This window comes from Gavialis gangeticus, unplaced genomic scaffold, assembly GCF_001723915.1.
Source record: "Gavialis gangeticus isolate Ggan-Ray unplaced genomic scaffold, GavGan_comp1, whole genome shotgun sequence".
Lineage (NCBI taxonomy): Eukaryota > Metazoa > Chordata > Crocodylia > Gavialidae > Gavialis > Gavialis gangeticus.
This window is the reverse complement of record NW_017729024.1, coordinates 88,743,110-88,763,763: the sequence shown is the minus strand read 5'-3', so window position 1 is coordinate 88,763,763 and position 20,654 is coordinate 88,743,110. Positions and strand designations below refer to the sequence as shown.

Below are 20,654 nucleotides of genomic sequence, written 5' to 3'. Positions count from 1 at the left end.
GAGATTTTCCAGCCAAAGTGCTAAAGCAAAACTGTAATGTTGGGAAATCTTAACTTGAACTTGCATGCACCGTAACGCTGAACTTTTCTTTCTTCATTTTTTTTGTAGCTGATATTCTAATAGATATCAAACTAGATGGGGGCATAATAGCTACTTCATATTTATGTAGCACTATTTTTATTAAAAAGTCTTTAACACTTTATACAATATATAACAGGATCAGTTCATTCAGCAAGGAAAAACAGCCACTTCAGGGTTGAAACCAGACACCTATCTTACAGCCACCAGCAACCAATTGTATGTTTTCTTAGTATAGAAAGACAATACAATAAGAGAATCAGAAATCAGGAACCGAGTCCAGACTAGCATGGAAGCTGGGTGCTGGTAAGGCATATTCTGTCCTCAAAATAAAGAACTTCATATTGCCACCCAGTATGGCAATATGGCCTTTTGTTGGCCTCTGTAGGGAACTGTGAGCAGTCCTCTTCTTCCAAAAAGAACATTACTGAAGAACTGCATTTATTTGAGATGGAAAATTAAGGGGAATTCCACATAGATAAGACTTGGAGAAAAGGCCTTTATTAATAATGTGAAGAACTTATTCAATCAGATCATTTTTTTGTCCATCTTGAAAATGCGAAACTTCCTTCAGTGTATCCAAGAGCTTTGGCCAGACCAGTTTTAAATGGTTCAAAAACAAGTATCGTTATTTGTTTCCCAGCATAGGCCTGAGGGGATTCTTCGTTGCTATCTCCCCAGCATTCCTGCTTGAAAGTCTGGCTGTCAGATGACTGAAAAAATGCTTTTTCCATTGAAAAGTTCAATCTTCTAATGACATCTCAAAATCTTAAAGCTACCCCCCCCCACACGCACACACATTTTAATTCAAAATGTCATTGTAGTCCCTCTAAGGGATGTAGTTCAGGTGACTTATGTTCCCATTCTCCTATACAATCTGGGCTTCCTGTCCCAAAAAGTGCTTTTCATGGTGCACTTTTCCCAAATCCCCATGAGAAAAGGACCGTGCAATAAGAAACTCTGGCTGTGGTACATTTTGGGAGATGTAGTTAAGTCAGAGGCTCCAGCCCATACAGAAGAATGGACGCTTGAGCTACAACTTCAGTGAGGCACTGCAAAACCTGTTTGGAACATTTTATTTTTCACCCAAAGCCCCCAAAATAGGAGGACTTAAAAAAAGTCCCCCAGCTCCTGCTCCTGCAGTGTGGTCTGAAAGGAAGGGTGCACACCTGCGCACTGCCTCTGGATGTGCCCCAGAACAGATATACTGCAACTACAGCAGCCCTTCCAGGCAAACACATGCCTTTGCACACTGCTCCTGCAACATGTACTGCTTTCTCCAACTTCCAGCTATATTTCTTGTTCTTTCTTTTTGCTGTTGTATTTGCTGATTTGATGGTGCCAAAGATTACACGTACGCAGAGCACACTACCTCTACTACCTTACACCCTTCTGTGCCTCACATTTCCTTATATATGGTGCTCTGCAAACCACTCTCTTACCTCTTGTTTATACAAATCATGGAGACATTGAAATTAAGGTTGAAAGTAACCTCAAGAGATTTTTTTTTAGTCCAAACCCCCACACTGAGGATTTATTTTTACTATGGCTGGGAAACCTGTTTCTTTTCTCATGCTGCCTTCAACTTCCTTGTTTCTTTTACTCTCCTGTGTTTACCTGAAGCCATCATTAGGCCTTTTTCTAGCCAATGGTAGGAGACAACCTCTTTAGTTCTTAACCTACTTGGCCTTTAGGATGTAGTCAGCCCTGAAGTTGGAATCATTTTGTGTTCTGTAGCACCCTGTCCTCTTTGGCATTTTGAGAGACTCGTGAAGCCTCCCAGAAAATACAAAGGTACTATAGCAGATCTATATTCTGTCACTTTTTTCCCCTGAATATTTCCAACAGGCATCCTCTTGTTTCCATCCTCAATCACTCATTCAGGTCTTCGTTATACCTTGTCATCATACACATGTATTATACATCTTCCTTTCTGGCCTTCCTAAATCCCCAAATGCATATTCAGTCAGTGCCAGCTCTACTTAACTCCATCTGTTCTTCATGATGGAAAATGGGAAGGAGATAGTTTCACTACCACTGCAACTACCAGCTAGAGAGGAAGTGACAGATGGGTGGGAAGGCAAAGTGTTTATGCTCTTGATGTACAGAACGAAAGGTCTGAAGGAACTGTGTGCAATCCTTTACTGCTAAGCATTACTCAAAAAAATTCTGTGGCTCTAAAGGTAGTGCAGATTTTCTCCAGTGGCACCTTGGGAAAACTGTCTGTACAAGGAAAATATTTTGGCTGTAGTTATAATTTAGGCTAGCACTGATATACACATTTTCTTAAACGCTTTGTTATCATTTTTGTAGTAAAAAGCAGAAATTTCAATACGCAAATAATAAAAAAAAACCCTGCCTTCAAGCAGAAAAAACCCCCACACTTACATGTGAAACAAATTCTCGGGCAATCTTGTGTCCACCAGAAGAAAAGAGCAAAAAGCTAATAAAGAGATGCCTGATAAGGTGTTTGGTGCAAGGTTGTGTTGTATCAGTCATCCTGCTGGCTGCAGCTTCCAGATCTGTGATGGAGAGGGTTGTATGGCTGAAAAGCATCTTTAGGTGGTCACACACAGCTCTAGTTTCTACCTTTTGGGAACAATTCCAAAAAATAAAAAATTAAAGAAAAGTCATATTTGTGGTCATTTCCTTGGACTTTACTCACTAACAGAAGGCAGAATACATCAAAACATGTACAGAGCTTGTATTTCAGAAAAAGAGCAGAACAGGAGGGGCAGTTCACATTCAGTTTACACTAGTTCACATAAATATAAATGGACAGACTGGAACTTTCTTACTTTCTTCGGTCTTGCAAATTATGCAGCCAGGGCATCAAGCCAAGATTTGACCTTTTTGGTAATGAAAGGAAATGGAGAAAGTCCCTCAGCAGAATGCAGTCTAATTTTTACATTGTGGGAAAAAGAACAGAAGGCTCCTTGAGGGCTCACTTCAATATTGCAGCTACAAATCAATTAAACCTCCATGCAATCTGACCTCAACTGATAAAATGTTCTGATAAGAAAGCCAGTTGTTTGCTTCTTCCTGTGTTGTTTGCAACAAGTGCTTTTACTTTGCGGAGTAGCTTATAACAGGCTTATTTTACAATCAGAACACAAAACAGAAGATTTTGCTTCTACACAATAGAAATTGTTAGAGGATCATAACCAACTACTAATTATAAAAATGATTTTGTAACAATTCTATTCACCACATTAAAACAAACTGGTAAGATTAAAAAACTCAGGAAATGCAAACACAAAGGCAAACTATACACCCTAGCCAGTGGGAAGGGGCACAATACCTATCAGGGTTCTTAAGTACGTTTTATATTTAGTTATTTGTGCCTTCTAAACAGGGATCTTGACTACGTGATGGGAACACACAGTCTTACAGAAAGAATAATCTGCAAAAAAACAGCATTTCACCCTGATCTCTCTCAAGTACACAGCTTCTAGTAAAGCATGTGCATAGTCCCAAATAGAAGCTTTACATAAAACAGCTTCAAAGATGCTTTGTAGAGCAGCAGCAGTGATTGTTTCTGTCATGGCAGAATTAACCCTACTAAGGCTTGACACGTCTAACTCAGCAAACTGATGATACCAAGGTTATATGTTCCAAGAGCTGCATGGGCAGTTCCTGGGGGGGAAACAGGTCATCCTCTTGTCTTCTCAGCAAAGCATGCAAATAAAGTTTAAAAATAACAGGCAAGGGCTCTCCTAATATCCAGGGCATGTAATCCAGATTTAATACAATTAGAATGGGGTTTGGGGGTAAAACAGTAAGTGGGTGACTTTATTTAAATTCAACTGATAGGCAACTATGGGAACAGACATGCTGTCCAGGAAAAAATACTTGCAAGGGATGGGTTTAATCCCTAATTCTCTCATCCTTCTCATTGCTAGAGTGGTTACCAGAAAGGAGGCTTTCATGGATAAGTGCAGGAGAATATGAAGCCATACATTTGAAAAGGTATCACACAAAACCAATCTGTGAAAACTATTCTTCAATCCCATAAAGTGATTCATTCCTTTATTGAGAGGAAATCTCCTACTTTCCTCCTAAGAAATTTAGGCATGTCAGTTTGAGAAAAAAGAACCCAAATAGGACAGGATGTTGAGCGCTATAATAACAGCTAAGTGCACCCTGAGACAACTAAGAAAGAGATTTGAAGTACTGAGTGAAAGCATATATTCTAGGAATAAGTGACTCCAAAAAATAAGCTGTCCACCCACGTGTTCTGCAGACCTGAAAAAGTGGAACACAGCGCATATAATATAGTTGTCTATATGTACAGCTACAGACCTTCGCTGTATAGGGGAGATTTCCCCCCCTTCCCTGTCTGCTTAGATGAAATACCGTAGCTGTATTTGCTTATCAGAGTCTCAATGGATCATCTATGAATGAGAGGCATGAACTCCGGTCCAGGTATTTGGTACGCCTCTTAGCTCCCGGATGTTTATAACATAGCAGCAAATCCATAGGAGTCTTTTTGCTGTATATCAAGTGAAGTTGCAGGAACAACATTACCAAAGCCTTTGTTGGAAGGGGACAGAGAGAAAGAAATTCATACGCACATTCTGACTGGGATTTTCCTGAAACTGGTATCCTCAATGGAAATACATGAACAATTTTGTGGAAAGGAAAGTTCTTGCATTGTGATTTACAGACAAAAACAGCAGGTTTCTCTTGTCACACGGAAGAAGCGTGCCAAGATTTTATTATTAAAACATCAGCACCTCCCCCCCACTCTTGGCTGCAAAGCAAAACAAAACAAAACACTCCCCTCTCTTTCCCCCTGCCAAATCTTCACAAATAAAATTATCAATTTATAAATACTTTTTGGGTTGAAGTATATTTAACCTTTAAAAAAGGTAACTATGATTTAAAAAAAAAAAAGAAAAAAAATCTCAACTATAGCACTGGACACTTTTTCCTCTATTGTTTGAGTTAATATAAATCCCATGGACCTTTAACCAGACTGTTACACTCTGCCTTCTGCTCATCCACATAGGAAATTCTAGGATACTTTTCAGAAACACAAAGACCCTCAGTGGTACTTTGAGGTTTTAAGTAGGATCAAGAACAGGTGTATTATCTACATGGGGCCCAATGGCTCACTGTGTTACTAACCCTTTATGTGATTCCAGCAAAGTAAAGGAGCAATAAACAAGTCAAATCTGGCCACTGGGGAACAGATTACCTAGACTAGGCAAAGGTGCTGTAAACTCTCCATATCATACAACATATTCCAAGCATGGGGTTTCCGGTTAAGGAACATGGTACATAACTAGCATGTGGCTGTCTCCAGTTTTTCTTACCTGATTCAACACTCCCTTGGCCCATCAGAAGCCAACAGTAAGTTAAAACACCCGTAAAATGCTTATTTACCCTGGGGGCCCAGCAGGTCTCATGTTGGCTCCATAACAGAGGAGGTGAAAGTAATATGTGGCCCTCCTTTGTCTGTTCCCCTCTCTGCTTCTGTGATGCGACAACTTGAACCAGTCTTCAGAGGTTAAAGCAAAACTAAGTAGGTTGTGCCACAAATTAACACATGAAAACTGAATGAGATCATCAGATCACTCTAAATCAGCGGTTCAACCTTTTTAGACCTAAGGCATTCCTTATTAGATTCATGGCACCACTACATAACTGTGGAGAATTGAGAAGCACCCTGTTTCAAAAAACTACCTTCTTTATTACAGTGCTGATGTCCTTGTGGAGGGGCCAGGCAGTGAGGGCAGGGGAATAGCCAGGCAGGGAAGAGTCTGAGCCTGTGTTTATCTGCTTTTCTCCTCACACCTCCTGGCACCCACAAAAGGATGTTGTGGCACACCCACATGCCCCAGCACCCTAGTTGAGAATCACTACTTTAAAAATTATGATGATAGGTGCAATAAAATCAAGTTATATACAGTTAGATAAGATTCAGTGTTGCAAAATGTGACTGAAGAATGGAGGACTGCTATTATAGTACTGAAAGTGAATTCACTTTGAAAGTGCTACTGTGTTGGGGGCCCTACTTCATAGGCTTTTTGAAAGGTTACCCATAGCGATTTCAAGAGAGTAGTTATAGAAGTACTAAGGAAATGGATTAGAGTCAAATATTTTTGAGGAAAATGTAATCAGAGGCACTATGCCCCAGAGTACACTCAAAAAACACTTCTTAGGTGCCAGTTAGAACAGCCACAACAATTATCCTGGAGCCCTTCTAATGGAGACGTTACAGTTCACAGAAGATCCTGCAAAACACAGCCCTTTCCACCAGATAAATGTCTCACTTAAGTATAAGATTGACTACTGAATACACTCAGCCATACCTACTTCACCCACCATTGTTTGAGTCCTCTGATGATTTTCACTGTATGGATTATAATAAAATGCCAATAACCACAGCAAAGCATCTGAAGACTTAGCTCCTGACTTCAGCACCTGCTCTGCAGCAATGTCAGTCCATTCTCCAAAATGAACAAACAAATACCAGGTCTCAAAGAGGTCAGCATAAGATCTGTAACAAAATAAAATGTGTTCAGTTTCTTGGCTATTACTAATTAAATTCTTGTGAAAGGTGACAGGTTGATGGCATGAAGGCCTGTCTACTTTAACTGTTGACCAAGCTGCTTTCTTTTACTTTAATGATTCTCTTGTTTTTATGCAGTATGTACTTTTTCTGGTACTGCAGGAAAGTATGTGTAAGTCACTTCTTTATGGCTTTTAACTAGGTCCCCTCTACACATTACCTGTATCATGCAATTACCAAGCTGATTGTGCAATTAATTTAGACTGGCTGCACATGCAAATTTAACAAATGTACCATTAAAAGATCCAACCAGCTATAAAATTATTGCTCAAAAATGTGTAATAATTTTATAGCTGGTTGCTATCCAACTTTAATTTGCACATGTAACAGGGTCTGCTCCCATAGCTGGAAGCCCTGTCAGGTGCACAATATACAGGTGGGGCTAGAAGTCCTGCAGCTGAAGGGACTCTCAGCTCTGACAGCGCTGGGCAGCTGTGGACTCTGGGTCCTGGCAGCCGTGGAGCGCAGCTGCAATCTCCCAGCCGGGGAAAGTGGGGAGCAGGGAGTGTTACCACAGCTGGGAGTTTGCAGCTGCTGTGATCTGCCTGCCCCAGGGTTGCATGGGACTCCTAGCTGCAGAAGTCTACTTCTTGCCAGCCTCTCTCTGCACTGGCAATAAACTGTGATGCAATGTAGTGCATGATCCCACAATCACACCTCCTGCCATGAACATATGGCATAGTAGGAAGCACATCTATGTGGATCACGCATTAAATCCCATTGTCCCTTTACCTGCATGTGTAGAAGGGCCATTAGATTTGTAAATGTGTAAGCAAAAATAGCGGTGCAATTGCAACACAGTGTGAAATTCTTTGTGTCAATCAAGAAACTTCCACTGACTTCAGTGGGGCCAAAATTTCACCCACGCATTTTAGAAACCCATACAGTAACAGATGTTCTTTGAAATGTTTAGTCTATATACATACTCAACCGTTGGGTCAGCAGCATTTATTGGGCAACAGACATATCCCTCAGATCCCCATCCTGAGAACTGAGGGCATTGAGGGACAAAGCTGCCTTCAACACAACCCCATTCCTTCATCAGACAAAGAATTCGTAGTGCAAGGAGTTTAAAGCAGCAGGAACTTCAGTAGGTCATCTAATCTAACACTGTGCTTAAGACAGATCCATCCCTGTCTAAAACACCACAGACAAATATTCATCTACCCTGCATTTATAAGCTTTCAACCTCTCTTAGTAATTTGATCTTCTGCCTTAGCATCCTTATAGTTGGACATTTCTTTATATCTAACCTAAAACTCCCTATCTGAAATGTTAGCCTTTGTTCTGCTTCTGTGGAGGCAGAAGAACTGCCCACCATTTTTCTTTTATAACCCATGAGTCTAGTGAAGCCTGAACCCACAACCTTTTAATATTCCCCCAGCTATATGTCAAATGAGCAACCTATTTCACTACAAAGCCATACACACTAACACATATTTTGCCACAAGAAACATGCACCCAATAACTCAGAGTGTCATAATTTAAAACAATTTGACAGATAATTCTCTATCTCAGTCATGGATAGTAATGTCACTGAGAAGTCAGCTTGCTGTTTGAGGAATATCAGTAGGCCAAAACGAATACCTTAGTTTAAAATGTTGAAAGATTTGGAGCTTAGAAGCTTATGCAGAACTGTGAAAGGCTAATCTTATCTTCATATAAACTCTACCTGACAATAGGCTCTTGCTACCTGTACCTGCTTTTCTTGGGGAACGTCCCCTCTGTTATGTTAAAGAAGTGGGAGAAATGTTTGGTCAAATCCCCCTCTGGTGTGTTCAAAGACCAGACAGAAAGCCTTATTCTCTGAAAAGTCCTCTCCCTTCAGGGCATTCAAGAGCTATTTAATTTTCACCTTTGTAGTATGTGTCCAATCCCTCTGCCCCATCATGCTGCCCACAATATACGCCTCCTGGCAGTTTACCACAACTTGTATTGCTTTAAAAAGCAGGAAATAAGATGAGGACTTCTGCTCACTAGCTTCATGTTCTGATTACAAGGGGTAGTTGACACAAGGAAGGGAACATTTCAGCACAGCCTCCTATACATCTACTTGGCATTGCACCGTCTTTTGAAAAAAGGCTTTTGAAAAAAAAAAAGAAAAACGTTGGCTGAAATCTTCCAGGCCTGGAAAGTCCCATGATAGCTGCAGCTGAAACAGGACAGTTGACAAATATGCTTTCCTTTTGTGAGATTCCACTTTTAACTCTTATGAAGGGCTGGAATTAGAAAGCCTAATTGTCTGAAGCTTCAGGTCCTCAAAAGCTCAGAACCAGGTTCTCAGTAAGCTTTTCAGGCTTCTTTACACTCTACAATGTCCTGTTTTCCAATCTTTAAACTAAACTTGTATTTAGGAAGTAATAAGAACATGACAATTAAAGATAAAGAAACCTAATCAAGGTAGCAAACTACATGATTTTTTTTACAGGGTAGTAAATGTAAAGGAAAAAAAAGGGTGAGTGATAAGTAGTGTTTACCTAATGGTTTCATCTTGTACTGCTGCTTTTAGCATGTCAGAAATGTGTTTCAAGTGCTGAGACCAGAATGTAGCTGGCAAATCTGGAAGACAATCATAACTGAAATTGTACCTAATGAAATATGCAAAACAGAATAATATACAGAACTATATCAAGCTAGTGCTAAAATATGCAAGACATAGGATTCAGTTTTCAAGCAAGTTTTAAACAGTCCCAGTTGTGTTTTTTACCCATACCTAGCTTTAAAATGACTGTATATTCTTAGGATGGGAGCCTCATAGTTCAGGTGGTAGGGTGCTGGGCTACAGATTAGAAGGACCTGGGTTTGATCCCAGGTGAGACTGGTGGGTTTCTATTCATCATTTCCCCTTCCAGCACAGCCTCCTATCCAATGGGTTCCAGGAATTACCTGGAGGTAAAGGAGGCCAGAGCATGGTGCTGATCATATCACTTCCTTCTTGCACCAAGGTTAAAGAAACAGTGGGGCCCATCCTCCATTGCCTCAATGGTCTGCAATTAGTCTGTACCTTTATACTCTCGAGATAAAGAGTAATTTACTACCACAGTCCTTCTCAAAGTTCAGCCTATTCTTCCAATTGGACATAACTATCCTACATAAGATATTTCTTAATACTAATGTGATATTAAAATTAAGAACTATTATTCCCACTTCAAACCACCATCTTATTCCTGCTACAACCCTCCATCCTTACCAGAAATCACATATAATAAAGTACGGCACCACACTGTACATGGGTATTTCCAAAAACAAAAGCAATTTCAAAACCAAACCAGTGTGTGTGCAGTGATCATATACTAACCACATAGTTTGTCTACATAGTCATAAATGATGGGTGCAGTCAGCAATGCTGTTCAACAGTGTTCTCTGCTGCTGTGTAGTTTTCCACTCACTGCACACAAAATGGCTTTATTTAGAAGTTGCCTTTACCTTCTGAAACATGCTAGTGCAATGATTTTCTGATGCACTTAAATTAGGGCAAAAGAATCCAAAACCTGTGGCTTAAGACAAGTATCTTTTGTGTTTTCCCAGGTGCCTGGCAAGACAATTCATGATGTCTAAGATGGGACCAGTAAAAATGGACCATTAAAAAGACATGAACACTGATTAGTTTTCCAGGCCTTAACACGTTATTTTAATTCCTAGCATCACCTTTATTATACTGAAATTAATTCACTTTTCTTCTATTAACTTCTGTCTTCTATTCAGTCCCATTTTAATTTTGTTTAAATGTTATCCATTACATAATGTATATTTAGGGATCTCCTTAAAGTGCACTGAACCAAAGGAAAAATCATGGGCTGCTCATGGCGCCTGGCACCATTTTCTCGGTCTTTTTGTAGTGAACCCACCCACTGCTTGAACCTCACTGCTGATTGGCCAAGTGGGCTGCTCCATGAGGCCCCACCCCTCACCACTGATTAACAGAGAAGGGCAGGCCCGCACAAATGGCAGCCCTCTTAGCCAATCAACAGCAGAAGAAGCAGCTGCCATCTTGGCTACTGCCCTTCATGCTGGCAGCTTCCTCCCCCATGGCAGGCTGCAAGGCTGAGCTGCAGCATCTACTAGCTGTCACTGGGGAACCAGCATTTTATTTTTAGCAAGTTTTTTTTTTCCAGTGATTCTGCACAACATTTTGCAAACTGCTGTTTTTTCTGGTATTTATAGAAACCACCATTTTTCACGGTTTCCACAAAAATCACAAAACCACAATTTGAGTACATCCCTATATACAATAGATACCAACAAATAAGAAAACCCATTAAAAATGTATTTTGGTAGTGCTGAAGTGATATTGTGGCTGTGACTATCTAGGAAATGTGAGAGAAGGATTTTTATGGGTGAGATCATATTAAATCAACTGCACAACTGGGATACTCTTTGACAAGCTTTCTAATGCAGTGCAATGCATTCAACAGCTTGTCTATGTCTGTCCCAACTACTCAGTTGGTTCAATCAAAGAAATCACCTATAAAAGTCCTCATCTCACATTAGAAAAACCACTACGTTTCCTAAATCAAGAACTCAGAAGCCAGGAAATGGAAGAATTAAGGTTGCCTGTCTAACCATACTTTGGTTCCTTTGCAAGTTATATGTGAGGTTACTTTTTCTGTAGAGAAATAACTATAACTGCAAGTTCCATTAAAATTGCAAAAAAAATCATGACAAAACTTACCAAAAGGATGCTTGAGTAAAGCTATCACAAGAGGTTGATGGCAGTGAGGAAAGTAGAACTTCAATGGAAATTTATGCTAAAATATAAAGTTAATTTTTAAATAAGCTTTGTGGTCAGCTTCTCAGAACATAAACCTTAACTATACTAAAAGCTTGCCTTATGTAGTAACTACAGACCATAAAGAATCATATAACTAGTTTTAAGTCTAACATTATAATTCTGTATAAAGAAGGGAGAGGAAAAGGAAGAGAAGTCAGCTTTCAAAACATAGTTATTACTGTTAATGGAATTTTTTACTTCAATGCAAACAGGTTTTGCATGGGGGGATGGTGAGGGTTTAAATCTAAATGTTCCCTTTTAGTGTCTGCAAAGAGAAAAAACAACTCTGTCCTAATGCATCTGAGCTAGAAAGAAGAAAGAGAAACCAACTAGTCTAAAATTCATGCTTGACAAAAATCACATTAAAAAAGGGTGAAATAAAAATTAACTTTTTAAAGTTCCTTTAGGTTTAAGAGATTCCCAGCAAAAGTAATGTATGTCTATAGTGGCATTGGACCTACAGTGCAACATGTGACAGGAAACAAAAATACATGCGACTTCTCCCCTGTCAGATGCATACAAGATTTTGTGCACTTTAATTTGGATGAAATACATCCAGGATTAGAAAAATTCCCATGGACAGATTTAGCAGAATATAGGTGAAATCAAGGATAAAACTCAAGTTTCCCCAATTTTATTGACATTGGGTTAATCTATAAACTAGGTTCAAGCTTCAAACTGTGTCCAATTACATGTGATAGATTTATACATCTTAGCTCTTATTCATTGAGCACTATGTTAAGAGTACCAACTTCACTGCATTCAGATTTTCTGAAGTACATTCAGAAACAAAGTGATGTGCCTCACATGCAATTATGATTCTTTTTCTCTTTATCTGTGCCTCATTTCTAAGTATGCATTATAAACAGCAATTAAAGAGAAATTAAAATCCAAAGAAAAGTACATGGGATCCTCAGACTCCATCACTGGCGTAAGACAGTCAAAACTTCAAACGTCATCAAATGAAATTAGAGTAATTAAAAATTAATAATTTCTATACTAAAGTACGCATGCAGTTCATTGGTGTGCTCCAAAACTTGTCATGAAAAAGCATATTGGTCATGCTTACTAACCAAATTATTAATGAATTTCACTTGCAAGATCACTTTAATTTATAAATCAAGGTTGATTTTCAAAATAGAGACAGTTTAAGCAAAATAAAAATGTTTGCCACCTTAGCACACAAACACAACAGAACTAGTGTGTTACTGTACGTGTCTATAAACATATGCAGAACACAAAAACATATGCAAAATATCACAAATAGCGAACAAAGTAAAATCAGAAAAAACAAGTTAAGATGTGACTGAATTGAACAATTAACATAAAAAGTACCCCAAAGCAAACATATTCAACTAATAATTAAAAAAAATATTAAGAAATATATTAAATGAGAATTTTCAAGGCAAATGGAAGATAGCTTGATAGCCCAGGTCCCCCACCTTCTGGGTTAGTGCTCTGTTGAGCAAAAATGTCCATCCCCACCATCACATCCTTCCTCTCCACATACATTTTGTTATGAGCTGCAGGCATGCAATCAGCATCAAACAGTGGCTAAGTCTGCTAAACAGTCAGGGATTGCACAGACCTCAGTGCTCTCCTGTGCCAATTTGCGTTGCAACAGAACTTAGGCAGGAGTTAGGTAAGTAGATGGCTGATTTGTTCATGCACCTACACATACACAGTAACCAAAGCACTTAGGAAACTTTTCAAATTGAACTGAAAGTGCCCCATGCATGTAGTAGCTTAAGCATTTTTGTAGCTGCTAGAAGGAAGGGTGGTCACCCAAATCCTGCCTAAATCTTGTTGCAGTACCTACAAGGTCAATTTGGAATTGTCCCTAAGTCCATATTTAGATATCTGCATGAGTAGTCTGATTTCCAAAATATGCTGATCATGGTTTCTTCCCCTTCTTTAACATTCCTGCCACCTTCCCTTAACAGCACCTGACACAATCTCCAGCTCTAAGTGGCCTGTACAGAAACTGGTAGGACTCTTGCTTGTGACCAACCCAGTGCAGCGTGTTAGGAGTAGGGAGGCTTTCCACAATCTCTTTTTATCTTACACAGCTGCTATGTAGCGCGGCTGGACACAACCTGACTCTTAGAAAGAATTTCAGGACACATCTGTTTGCCTAGCCTTTCTAAACTGAATTATAAATTCCCAGGGGGTTCAGATGAGTTCTCTCCTCATCCTCAGCTGTAAGTAATTTACTATACTTATTTGAAGTAGCATAGGTATCACAGAAATAGGTGTCTTATAGATGCATGTAATAACAACAACAATAATAATACAGACCACACATAGAAGGTAGCCCTGATCCATGATCTTGTGTGCCAAGTTTCAGGAAGTTTTACAGTTGTTTTTTAAACTCTCCAAAAAAGGGTTTGTAACTGAAATGCTGACAGGCAGCAACTTAATCAGGTGCACTGTGAATGAAACTATACAATATTTAGTCACAGCTTTGCATCGAAAAGGCGGGTAATAGTCTATAACTCAATGTCAACAGGTGAAATGTTTTCACATGTATTACTGGCACCAAAGATTTAGCTTCTGGCTAGCTGAAGGGTGTGTGATATCTACTTATATTCTCTACCCAACTACCCCTATGTGCCTAGGGCTGCACAATGTGCTGCTGCCATGCAGTCAGGGTGGCATAAAATTAATCTGTGCAGCATTTATATGCATCAAATTAGACAGCTGTAATTTCAGCTTTAATTCCTACTGCTGGAGGCTAGAAAACAGATTCAATCACAATACTAATTAAAAGCATGTATATTAGCAGTTCTGTGATGAAGACCCGTGCCTTTGCTACCATCTCCCAAAATCAGGTGGAAATTCAAGGCAGTGAAAATTCTCTGGAGTTTAAGGGTGCAGATTATTAAATAGAATAGCTTCCTGGCCATTGCTTATGTCATATCAAAATGGACAGGAAAAATTGACCACAGTGTGAAATTATGCTTTGGATGGAGAACCTGGAAGAGGATTGTGGCCTATGAACATATTTAGATTTTTGCAAGTCTGCCATATTGAAGTTTTCAAGTTTTCTCTTCTAGGTTACCCAGATACAAAAGCAGAAATTGTTTTAGTAAGAGTAGCATAAAAACTACTGCAAAGGCAGAATCAGACTCTGAGTGGGGAACTTTGGAGGCTTAGACTGAGTGGAGCTCTGTGACCCTTTGCCTCATTTGTTGCAATCCCCAGTAAGAGAAGGATATATTCTGGTCCTTTGAACATCTGAGAAATGGACAGACGTAAAGTACTTCATATCCTGACATTTTTAAAGCACTTTTAATTTGTAGCACTTTAGTACTGTACAGACATATAACTGCCTTCAAGCTATAGTGTCTTTATGAAGCACTTTAGAGCTTTCTGCGTCTTGGTCGGAGTAGTTTCTGAAATGGTAGAAAACAATGTATCACACTGTAGCACATCTAGAGTGGTTCTATACATGGAAAATTATGACAAATTTGTAATTTTCCATGTATAGAATCTAATTATTGGGGGGTTGCCTTCAGCTCAAAATTATCTCGGATTCAAGTAAATATAGTATATAGTATATTTACCTCTTTTTTCTCACTAATTTTAGTTTTTTGTTCTGTATGATCCCTGCTGCTACAAAAGAAAGATTTTCAGTCTGAGATGGAGGGCTGTGCTGTAGTTCAGTATGCAGTCACATAATGCATGACCAAGATAATACCACTCATGTAAATCATGGCTTATGTTAGGGGACTGTTCTGACATGTCGGAGAAATTACTTCTGCCTTAAAGACTCCATGTTTAGTGCCAGTTAAAATGCCCAGACTGAGCCTTGGCATTTGCCAGCATTAAAATGACACCATCATTTGGCTCACTGAATCCCATCAGATACTCAAAAATAAAATCATCCTTTTCATGCAAAATCTTATAGCCTCTCATTTAAAAAAAAGATTAAAAAAATAGAGGTTGACTAACCTGCTTGTTATCATTCTGGTGAGCCTGGACAAAGCACTGTGTAAACACCTGTATTATCACCATTACTTCTGGAGCTCCATCAGTTTCCAACACTGCATTCCTGAGCATTGGAAAGTTAAATTATGACAGGTCAGATTATTAGTCTGCCAATCACACCACTGGTAACTGAAAGAAGGAAAAAAAGAGAGAGCACGCTCTTTTCATGGTGTAGCCTCAAGCTCTATCGGAACTCATCAGGCTATTATGCTAGCATGGAAACCAAAGAAACTACTTACTTCAGTGACATTTTTAAAGAAAACATAAACAACACACGCACATGTGCTCACAAAATTATACTGTTCTCAGTGTGTATGTATCATACACATACACAACTATAGATCAGAGAAAAAAGGGCAATATTATAAGGCAGGCTGATACCAAACATTTGTTTTTTAAGGGCCCAATCTAACAAGACACTTAGTCACAAGCTTAACTGCAAGTGTGTGAATAGTTTGATTTAGTTCATTGGGATTGCTCACAAACTTAACTTTAAGCATGGGATTCAGGCTTTGCTGAATCGCAGCTTATAAAAAGTTTTGGTTTCAACAAGTAGAATCTTCTTGGGCATGTTGCAGAGTATAAGAATAGCATTTCATCTTGCTTAAAACTATTGGCTGTTTCACTTTTACTGTGCATGGAAAGAAGCAGTTCAGTCCAATTTGTATTTAGGTGAGGCAATGGAAAAAATTAATGACTTTTAAAAGGCTATATATACAAGGAGACTGAATGTAATGCTCATTGCAGTTCAGGCACTACCGCTGTTTAGCAATTAAAAAAAACATTCAGTTACACCAACAGAAATGAATGTTATACTAAAGGCATGTACAGCTGTCCCATAATTAGGGGCCCATGGATTTCAGAATGCTTTCATTTATAAAATCAATCCTGGCGGGTTTCATATGTCAAGAAGGTGCAGTGTTCTAACCAGTGCTCCATAACACAGTATATGTAACCCCGAACAAGTCAAGAAAGCAACATAGGGGCTGCCAAAGGCAGAGGCAGGGATTTCTCCCTTTTTGAAAGGCTTGTACTGATAGAAAATAGAGAATCTTTGCTTTTCTCTTGAGAGCAGTGTATTAAATTGGGGCTAAGCTGCCTAGAAGAGAACCAGAGGGACTTATTTAGCCTTTTCACATTGTTAAAGATCAGAGATTACCTCAAATGGGAAACAGATGTAATCACAAGTATTAAGCAGAGAAATACAGGTACTCCTCACTTAACGTCATCCCAGTTAATGTTTTTTCACTATTACGTCGCTGATTGTGACAGGGCACAACTCTTGGGGCCAGGTCTCATGCCGACCTGCCCACCTGTCTCTATGGGGCAGCCCGCCCAGTCTTGCCTGCCACAACTATGCTGTTCTCAAAATGGGTGGTAAAATGTGGGAGACTGCCCATTGCATGCCCCGATGCCAGGGGGCACTATCTGCGGCTCCAAACCTCCCCTACACCGCAGCCCGTGCCTGGCAGATGGCATCCATAGTGTCATTATGCTCCCAGCCTAGAGCTGGGCCAAGCTTAGCCCTCTCTGTCAGGCCTCTTTCACACACATTCACACCACCCTCCTCTTACTAGGGCCTCTCACACTCCAACCCCTCTCATAGAGTCCCTTTCTCGCATAGACAACTTGGTCCACCCTGCTCCCTCTTGGAGTGGATCCTGTAGGCCATAGGCTTTATCTAGATCACACCTTGGGTATCAGACATACAGTCTCTCTGGCCTCTCCTGTGACCCTCACCTGGGTAGTGGCTAGCCAAGTTCCTGACCTGGGCCAAGCTTGCCCTGGCCCCTCCTGGGGCAGCTTTACTTAAACATACACAAACACACACTGGGCCCTGTCACGGGGGCACTCGGGTGCCCCGTGTCTAAGTAGGGATTAGGGCCTCTGCTAATTGCCAGGGCAGCTCAGGTGCTGGTTGCTGGAGCAACCAGGTGGGTCAGGTGACCAGAAGGGGGCCGGGCCAGGCCCTTATAAACAGCCAAGCCGGAGCCTGGCTAGCAGTTCCCTTCTGGCAGCCTGAGGTGTAGGAGCTCTGCAGAAGAGCTAAGCCGAGCAGTGCAGCCTGAGCACCCAGAGGGCTGCATTATGTAAGAGTGGAGAGAAGCCTGACCGGGAGGCTGTGGCCAGAGAGCCAGGTGGGCCTGGACTTTATGTTACAGCCGGTAGGCTTATTGTTTTGTTACAGCTGGTAGGCTTATGGTTCCATTGTGTATCTAACCGGAGGACCGGGTGAGGCTGTAGGGGTGTGAGAAGGCCTCACAGGAGCTCCCCAGTAGTCTGGGGGTTCCTGGGTGCCCTGTTTGGGGCACAGAGCAGTGCCTGGGAGGCACGGCGGCTTGGCACCGGTGTGGTGCGGTGTGGGGTTGAGACCCCAGCCCGTGAGGGCGGTACTCGGCCCAGTGAGGGCATAGGACCCTGGTAAGGGGCCAGGAGGCCAGGCACGGCTATATGCCACCTGAGCCCCGGCGCCGGTGAAGGCCCGAGACAGGGCTGGTGTGCAGGCTCAGTGAGAGCCATGGGCGCAAGTAGTGCGGGACGGAGCCCGGAGAGAGGGCGATATAAGCACAGGAAGCGCGAGGGAGCCCAGTGAGGGCATATGACCTGGGCGAGGGGTCAGGGGGCTGGGCACAGCTGCATGCCACCTGAGCCCCGGTGCCAGTGAAGGCCAGAGACAGGGCTGGCGCACAGCAGGTGATAGCACCAGGGGCGCGGGACAGAGCCCATAGCAGGGCGACACGAGTAAGGAAAGCACGGGTAACGCCCGTAGAAGGGCGAGTACACCAGGGAGCCCCGAGAAGGGCAGGGGCCAGCGTGAAGCTGAAGTAGGGCGGGCGCCGGTGAAGGCCCGGGACAGGGCTGGCACCATTAATAGTCCGAAGAAGGGCCATTGCGCGGGTACAAGCCCGGAGAGGGCAGGGTGTGCGAGAAGCCCGGAGAGGGCAGGGGTGCGAGACAGGGCCCAGAGAGGGCAGGAAGAGCCCGGAGAGGGCAAGGGACCATTCGAGGTCTTATAGACACAAGAACGTCCGGGACAACTGCGAGGCTTGGGGCGTGCTAAAGGGGAGGTAGGAGGCACGCATAGCCCATAAGGCCGGGGTTGCACCAAGTCACCCCATCTGGTACAGGAGGGGCAGTTATTAGCAGAACTCAGTGACCAAGGGGATCTTAAGGCAGCCTCCCATATCAAATTATTATACCAACAAGACGTAGTGGGTGAGAATCGAGGGTGCTGGATCACTCACTTGGCACGGTAGGGGGCACTAGCGGGATCACAGCCACTCCTAGGCCCCACTCCGTGACAGGCCCCCAGCCCACTGGACTCCCAGTCCTCTGTTCCCCCTTTTTGGGACTCCACACTTCCCTCAACTTGCTCTCCAGGGGGTTGGCCCATGTGCTGCCCTTCAGGCTGTCCCACAGCCCTATGCAGCACACCCTTGCTGGGCTGCCCTTCAGGCTGACTCTCAGCCCTCTTCTGGGCCCTCACTATCACCCCCTCTCTGGGGTTGCACATCTACTCCCTCCTTCAGGAGTCCACGGTTTCCCGCCCCTGTGGAGGCTCAAGTGGCTGCAGCCATGCCTGGCCCCACCTGGATCTTATATCCTCTTTGGGCTCAGGTGGCCATAGCTGTGCCTGACCCCTTGTACCCCAGTGTGGTGGGGACTAGGGGTTAAGGTACCCCAACTCGCCTTTCATCGGGGTGGTAACTGGCCTGGCATTTCCTGGGGATTCCCGTGCCACCAGGAGCCGCACCAGGCCACCCATACCCTGCAGGGCAGAGTTTTAGGTCATGCCCAGGACCAAGAACCTCTTAGCCATCCCCATCAGCTCTTGCCCTTACCTCCTGGTTGTTTCTGCTGCAGCTCAGCTACGCAATGTTTCTGTCTCTGCTGCTAGCAGCAAACTGCTGTATTTATATAGGCAGCCAGTGTTTTAAAATGGCTGCCGCAATCAAGTACCTACTGGCTGCTTGACTCAGCTCTTAAAGTGGCAGGTACTGCAAGTGCACTGCCACACTGATCTATTAAAGAACATACTCATTTAAAGTTGTGCAATGTTTGGTTATAATGTTGTTTGGCAGCCACCTGCTAGTAGGTAACTACTGTCACGTAACTGGATTCACTTAACATCATTTCACTTAAAGTCGCATTTTTCAAGAATGCAACTATGACTTTAAGCAAGGAGTAGCTGTAATACAAAAATAACTAGTGATAACCTGGGCTTCAAAACAGTAAAGTAAGATTCCATTCAGAAACATAAAAAAGTAACCTGTCTGGACTAAAATACATCAAAATACATACACTCAATGAAGTATATATAAAACATGGAAAATAGTTATGCTAAAAGAGGTAAAAGGGTGGGCATCATCCAGGTATAAATGTCTAAGAGAAGATGACTGCAAAAAGGTGACTATTTATCTAAAGCATACACAATTGTATATCTAGTCACGGAGCAGGAAAATACTAGTCCTTCTAGACCAGTAGCTTCCTAAGCTCCCTGTTGTGACTGAAACTGAAATATGGTATTAATTTCTGGGCAGAACCTCACTAAAATTGGAGGGACTTCAGAGAAGAACAATAAAAATGAACACAAAGCTGTGGGGACCAGCTGATCAGAAATGATTAAAGCTAGCTAGTACATACAGATTAATTTACTAATGAGTACAGGGGTAGGGAACATAGTCATTTCAAATAACCAAGAGATCAAATGCCAAGAATGGAAAGGAACTGTTGTACAGAGTGTATGAAGTGAACATAATGGGATACAAGAGAGAAAAGGATAAGAAAAGGAAGTGTAAGCTAAATAACAAGAAGGAAAAAACAGGTCTTCCTTGTAATGAGGTCTATCAGGCTGCATCACAGTATCCTAAGGGACATGTTGAATTTTAAAAATCTGTTAGAACGTCTAAAAATGAGACTGAGCAAAATATTAAAGTGAACTGTCAGGCATAATCCAGCATTGTCAAAATGATTTCATAGACATTTGGGCTGGAAGGAACCCCAGAGGATCATCGAGTCCAGCCCCCTGTCCCAGGGGTAGGAAGTCACCAGGGATCATAGGATCCCAGCAAGATAAGCATCCAAATGTGTCTTGAAGGTGTTCAAAGTGGGTACTTGAACCACCTCTGGCAGCAGTCTATTCCAAACCTTGGGGGCTCGGACAGTGAAGAAGTTCTTTCTTATGTCCAGCCTGAATTGGTCGTGGCGGAGTTTGTGACCGTTCAATCTTGTCATCCC

General features: G+C 41.9%; 1 protein-coding gene across 2 annotated transcripts in view; it reads right to left on the bottom strand.

Moving 5' to 3' along the window:
• FANCC (Fanconi anemia complementation group C) overlaps positions 1 to 20,654 on the bottom strand; it is a 203,345-nt gene that overhangs the window by 36,214 nt on the left and 146,477 nt on the right. For both annotated transcript variants that reach the window (XM_019517352.1, XM_019517350.1), the window contains exons 11-15: positions 15,381 to 15,480; positions 11,328 to 11,403; positions 9,133 to 9,214; positions 6,409 to 6,583; positions 2,467 to 2,667 (exon numbers count right to left, since the gene is read on the bottom strand). In XM_019517352.1, coding sequence (XP_019372897.1) covers positions 2,467 to 2,667; positions 6,409 to 6,583; positions 9,133 to 9,214; positions 11,328 to 11,403; positions 15,381 to 15,480 — 634 coding nt within the window. The remainder of the gene's footprint in view (positions 1 to 2,466; positions 2,668 to 6,408; positions 6,584 to 9,132; positions 9,215 to 11,327; positions 11,404 to 15,380; positions 15,481 to 20,654) is intronic.